Here is a 6267-nt window from a genome sequence, read left to right as displayed (position 1 = left end):
TGTTCTGTTTGTTACTTCTGTCGAGAATTAGTTGTCACATTACTGATAATTAATCTCAGGCAGACTGAGTTTATATTTTTTTCTGTCATTGTCTAGCTACTCAAATGAAGAAATTATTGGAGTAATCTATTAATGATGAAACAGTCATATTGATAAAATGGTGGGCCGTCTGTTGATGTGGTATATGTTCAATATAAAACAAGTTGACATTATGTATATTAGTATATCCATCTTTTCTTGATAGCCATGTATTACATCTGCTGCAGTTTTTGTTTATTTTTTGTAATTACAATTAATAAGTCCAACTTGTTAGTAATTTAGTATGATGCTAAATCCAATTGAACCCGGAATGTTTGTAAGATTAGTTGGGAGTTAGCTTGCTTGTCTAATCGAGTTTTCAAATTACACGTCTTACATCTGTGCAGCTGACTAAAGTTGTCCAATATTTCGTAATTCTTCTCTTCTTTCCTGCTGTTATGTGTGGTGACACAGTATTTTAAGGAACTTAAAATAAGAGTTTTTGATGCAGGGGTATTGGAGCTAAACAGCCCAACTCTGCTATCAGAAATTTTGCTGTGTGCAGTTGATCAAGAATGGAAAGATCGCTGTTATTGTGGCCACTGATAGTTGATTGAACTTAATTAAGGAAAATGTAAGTCCATTTTGTTTATGTCTGCAAGCATATGCTCATACTGGTTCATGAATCACAACCTTATTGAACTTGCTGGTGTTTTGTGATATTTTTAGCCAAACTTATAGTAATTTCAAGTAATTTTGACTATTGGTTTTTTGGTAAGCTGTACTGTGAGAACATGATGATATGAGATTTCTTCTTCTGAAAGTTCTACACCGAAATTTCTGTAGGAGTACATGCGTACCATTGGGTTTTAATACATTTACTACGCTTAAGAAGATAAATTTCCTTTTCTAGACGTCTGTTATCATTAAAGAATTGTTGTTCTTTATTACTTTATAGCAATAGTTTCAGTACATACTGATGCTTCATGCTAGGTAGAGCTGCATAGTGCCTCTATTATGCAGCTATGTTATGAATTAGCAAGGCTTCTTTGTGCCTTTTATAAAACTTGTATTCATCAAGTTTGAGCACAATGTCTTATTTAGTGCAAGGCAAGTGAATGTAAGTGATTTAAGAATTGAACTGTTGAAGTTTCTGATCTTCCCTAATAGTAAGAGACTTTTATATTACATCAATGTTATATTTCCTAATATTACAGCAGTCAGAATGTCAGTATTAAGCTACATCAATTTAAACCCCGAATGTTTGTAAGATCGTTTGGGAGTTACTAGTTAGTTACGCTAATCAAGTTTCCAAATTACATGTCTTACATCAGTCTGATTTTTCACAATTTCTGTCTTTCTTTCCTACAGTTATATCTTATATGTGTCGAAACAGTTTTCTGATTCTGAATCACGTAGTTGCATAGGTCTACACATGGTCCATACAGAATGTGTCCTTGAAAGCCACTGGCTGTAGGTTCCTTTTGTAAATCTAAGTTGACTGATGTATCAGTTGATGCACTTTCATCACAATTGACTCCATAAGAGTGGATATACTTGGTGTCATTAGAGATTATCCTGGAACGCGTATCATTTATTAAGTTGTGTTTGATTTGGTAACTACAATGGATAATTCCAAATAAAAAGAAATTACCCTCAACATTATTATTTGATCTGTTCCTGTCAATCGTATTTATTCTGCCAAGGATTGGATTATACTCTGTATTCAGTTATTGTATATCAAAGGCTAAGCACCATTCAGGTGTCTTATTTTTGGTTAATACAAAAGTTATGTATCTCACATTATTCTTGATTATGACCTTAGATTAAGCCAAATTAATGCTGTCGAAACAAACAAAAAAATTCAGTCAATACAACAATTATGCTTAAAAAGACCTCTAATGATGGGAGCATTAGAGGAGGAAAAGGCTCCTAAAGTGACCTAAACATACGGTGTTTGAAATATGTAATTCTGTGGTGCCAAAGGTGTTCTAGGACACTGGCTATGTTGTATAAACTTCGTCATGATGAACGATGAACAGGCATTGAGGAGGTGAAGACAAAGTGTTGTTAAATTAAAATTCAAGTTGAAGCTTTGTTGATCCATGTGAAATGGTCCCATTTTAGAAAAAATAATGCATGAACCCACATGTGCAATGGTCTTTGTCAAGAAAATAATATGGAAACATATCAAAATTATACTTATGGCTATAAGAATCATTACAAGAAGATGCTCTGGACCAAAATCCGAATCAACAATCGTTATCTATAGATTAGCCCTATTGGCTTTACATAATCGACCTGCTCAATGCTCGAACATTAAGACTATTTCCTCCTTGGTACAAGTAACCATCATCTCAGCCTACTAATTTTCGCCTTCATTTGTCTCATTATGATAGCAACCCACAGATGAATGAGAGTCTTTCAAACGTCTAATAAGTTTTTAGGTGAACCTAGATCTAAGTTATCTACCTTCTTGGACACTGCCTTTGGGATTGCTCAGTTTAAAAGAAAGCACTTTTCTTCAACGGAGAAACTTTGGAATTTGATGTTGATGTCTTAGTGCGAGGTGTTGGGCTGAACAAACTTTGTCGTGCTGGTCGCTGAGCTTTAGTGTGGCTTTTCTTGGAAGTAGATGAGCACTGACCAGAACTTGGTGAGGAGCCATTAGCAGCCATCTGAGAAGCTGACGGGGAACATTTCTTAAGTTGAAGCTCAATCACAGTATCCTCAGGGTGGAAAATGTTTTCCTTTTCCTCGAATCCAAGAAAATGTGTTTGATTCTTGGAGGAGGGCTCGTCTCTCTTCCTTTGCCCTTTGTTACTAGACATACCATCTTGATCATGCCTTTTGGTCTCTGGCTTTTGAAATTTCTAACAGAAGAGTAACTTATTAGTAAATCTCATTTTCAGATTTGTCCAACTATATATGAACTTAAAGAGATGTCTAAAAGAAACTGACCATGTCAAAGAAGCCGATCTTTTGAGATGGCATCCGAAGACTAGAAGTCTTGGAAGAAAAGGGACTTCTCTTTGCTTCAGTAGTGTCATTCTGTTTTGAAGCATCCTGTCCAAGACTTTGTTTGGTGAAAGAATGAAGTTGATGATTGTTTTGATGGCCTACTAAGTTCAATGTTTGAGAAGCATTAATATCACAAGTGATACTCCCATCTGAAGAAGATTAGTAGAAGAATAAGATTAACATTGCATTCACTTATAATCCTATATAGTATGCAAAATGAAGTATAAGGTTCAGTTTAGTACGTACAATTATTACTAATAGGAAAAAAGTTTTGATTTGTGAAACTACCTTGCATCTCCTGTGATTCCAGCAGGCTTGCAGTCTGTAAATTATCCACGAAAGTTTTACTTGGAGAATAATCAATCGACATATTAGCAGCATATGAAGGCAAGAGAGATCGGGAGGATTTTGTTACAGGATCTGAGTTTCTTAAATCTGGTTGTTTGGGGATGACCATGCCATGTCCTGTAGTAGTTATGGTTAATTCAGCATCAGATAATAGATGATATCTAAATGAATACTCCTTCCGTTCCATGTATTTTGCATTAGGTCTGGCACTAACATTCTGAATAGTGACAGACCAAGTAACTGAGTAACAGATCTTGTGACAAAATGTTACTTCAAAGAGAAGGGAAAGTACGCAAAATAATATGGGACCGATGGAGTAGTAAATAAAGTTAGATTCACTACATAAGTTCTGTAGTTTCAGTTTTACCGTTTCTGCTGATTGCTCGCAGAGGTGGTTTTTTGTCATGCAACTTAGAGACTCTAGTCTGGCTCCTGGTTCCGGTAGATTTTAAAGGTTCCTTCCTGCTAATAATGTTCTTAATCAAATAAAAATAAGTTTAGTTCGTCATAATGCTTTCAAGATTTTTACTACTTGCTCATAGTCATAAATATCTTGGTGCATATCAGATACAGCAGAAACTGTCCTTATCAGCCTCAACCTTTTCAGTTGGATGCTTTTAAAAAGTTCAGCTAAATATTCCAGTCCAACGGTCCTAGATGCGCCTAATCAGTAATGTGATAAGTGGTCAGTCAACTCACAGATTGTGATTTAGCAACGGCTGATCTTGATATCGTCTCTGATCTTCCAACAGCCATCTGTTGTCGTATGGAGCCGTGTGTCAACACCATCTGAAAGTCCAAGAAAAACAATAGGCACTTATGCTCAAGTCATTTATAGATGTTTCTAGCAAAAGCACTATCTTATAAACCTCACCTTGCTTGGAGACGCAACTTTTGTTTTCATCAATGCTGTAAAAGGGCACAAGAGAAAAGACAACGCGATAAGAAAGAATATCATGAGTGTGACACAGAATAAGTAATGGTTGGAAGCAACTACAAGCAGGGAGATTACTTTCTTTCAATCGCGATTAATATCCATTAGACACAATAGGTTCATTGGACAGAAGTAACAATCAGAATACAGTACTGAGATTAAAAAAAAAAAAAAAAAAAAAAAAAAAAAAAAAAAAAAAAGATGCTTTCACAGTTTCACTTAAAAACAAAAGTCATGCAGAGCACAAAACTAGTCCATCACTTGGAAGCAACTACAAGCAGGGAAGATTACTTTCTTTGAACCGCGATTAATATCAATCAGACATAATAAGTTCATTGGACAGAAGTAGCAATCAGAATACAGTGCTGAGATTTATTAAATATGGTTTTACAGATTCACTTAAAAACGAAAGTCATGCAGAGCACAAACTAGTCCATCAGAACAGGTTATACGACTCATACATCATCTGTAACGAGTAAGTGTCTACTTACACTGACATTTCTGTTTTCCTCCAGATCCAACGCCGAGTTTCTGACTTAACTTTCTTTCCTGGCAAACTTTACTGCAGATTTCCAAATAAACAGTTACTACTTGCATTCAAAGGGATCATTTAAACTGTAAAAAGTTTACTCAAAATCACTTATATTAACACACCTCTTCACATTATCTTCACTTCCAAGTGAAGATGATACCTCAAGATTCCTGAAACCACTATTCACAAGGCACAATTCCTCGAGTTCAAGAAAACCTTAAACAATCACGACAGTCAAAAGGATCAATTAATCGTACACACGTTCAAGTTACAAAAATCGTAAACATGTAAGATTAAAAAGGTATGTACATACCAGGGCTTGTTAAAAATGCATGATCCCAAGCTAAACTTTTCCTTGAATTGCATTCTTTATCACCATTTTCCTTTTCTAGTCGAAAAGTTCTTCGTTCTTTTTCATCAAAGATCGGTACTTTATCTTTTGTTCCTCGGTAAACCATAGGTTTGGAATTGCACACTAGCTCCTTTTGTGTCTCAAATGACACTGATATAAATTTATCACATTGAATGGAATTAATCAACATGACAGACCAAAAAAGTCATTTTTTTTTTTTTTGGGAAATTCTCAATGGTAGCTATAAACTTTTGCACATTCTCAATGGTAACAAAATATTTCACAAATTCTCCCAAATAGCATTATTATTTATTAGTTTCTCTATTATGACATTTTTTTTATAATTAGTAACTAATTAGCTTAATTAAACAATAATTGACAGTTAATTAACAATCTTGTAAAAAAAAATTATCAAAAAAAAAAAATGTACAGACCCCTCTTTGCCAGCCACCCCACGTCGCCGCTAACCCAACAGAACCCACCATCACCTTCGATATTCATACAACTGTACTCGCCTGAACCTCCCACCCTTTCCTTCATTTTCCTTTCCCCTTTCCTCTGCTGAATTGATTCCTCATTAGCCTAGAAATTTTTATTTCAGATTTTAAGGGTTTTCGATTTTTCCCCAATTGACAATCTTCATCAGGTGCAATTGGTGGTGGTGGATTCTGGTGGACAATCGGCGGCGTGGGTGGGTTCGTAGGGGTTTAGGCGATCTTTCTGGTGGTGGACTTTGGTGGCTATTCGGCGGCATGGGGTGGGTTCGCAGGTCCGTTTAGGCGAGCTTGATGGAGGGTTCGCAGGGTTCTTTGAGGCGAGCTTGGTGGTGATGGATTCTGGTGGCTAGTCGCAGCGTGGGGGTGGGTTCGGAGGGGTTTAGGCGAGCTTGGTGGTGATGGGTTCCGGTGGATAGTCGGTGGTGTGGGGTGGCTGGTGAAGAGTATTGCACAACTTTTTTAATTTTTTTTTTAAAAATCATATAATTAAGCTAATTAGTTACTTAATGTAAAAATATTGTCAATTCAGAGAAACTAATAAAAAATAATGCTATTTGAGAGAATT

The 6267-nt window shown here is 35.9% G+C and overlaps 1 protein-coding gene across 1 annotated transcript; it reads right to left on the bottom strand.

Moving 5' to 3' along the window:
* Positions 1-2170: 2170 nt before the first annotated feature.
* On the bottom strand, positions 2171-6267 carry LOC145594713 (uncharacterized). The gene is made up of 10 exons (XM_081651042.1): positions 5640-6267; positions 5167-5355; positions 4976-5069; positions 4813-4883; positions 4262-4296; positions 4087-4176; positions 3755-3863; positions 3328-3504; positions 2980-3188; positions 2171-2891 (listed from the first exon to the last, which is right to left on the bottom strand). Exons 1-10 carry the CDS (start codon positions 5743-5745, stop codon positions 2523-2525), a joined length of 1449 nt encoding a protein of 482 aa, XP_081507168.1. The 5' UTR covers positions 5746-6267; the 3' UTR covers positions 2171-2522.

Source organism: Chenopodium album, chromosome 19, assembly GCF_948465745.1.
Source record: "Chenopodium album chromosome 19, dcCheAlbu1.1, whole genome shotgun sequence".
NCBI classification, from domain to species: Eukaryota; Viridiplantae; Streptophyta; class Magnoliopsida; order Caryophyllales; family Amaranthaceae; genus Chenopodium; species Chenopodium album.
Note: the sequence above shows the minus strand (reverse complement) of the source record. Positions and strands in the feature narration are given on the sequence as shown.

What these genes read in the sequence shown, in the direction of transcription:
- LOC145594713 (XM_081651042.1), bottom strand. Translation starts at nt 5,745, where the DNA reads ATGAAGGAAAGGGTGGGAGGTTCAGGCGAGTACAGTTGTATGAATATC. An exon ending in GCGAGCAATCAGCAGAAACG is followed by an intron (nt 3,505 to 3,754) that starts GTAAAACTGAAA and finishes TAACTACTACAG; the next exon opens with GACATGGCATGGTCATCCCC. An exon ending in AGATCGGCTTCTTTGACATG is followed by an intron (nt 2,892 to 2,979) that starts GTCAGTTTCTTT and finishes CTCTTCTGTTAG; the next exon opens with AAATTTCAAAAGCCAGAGAC.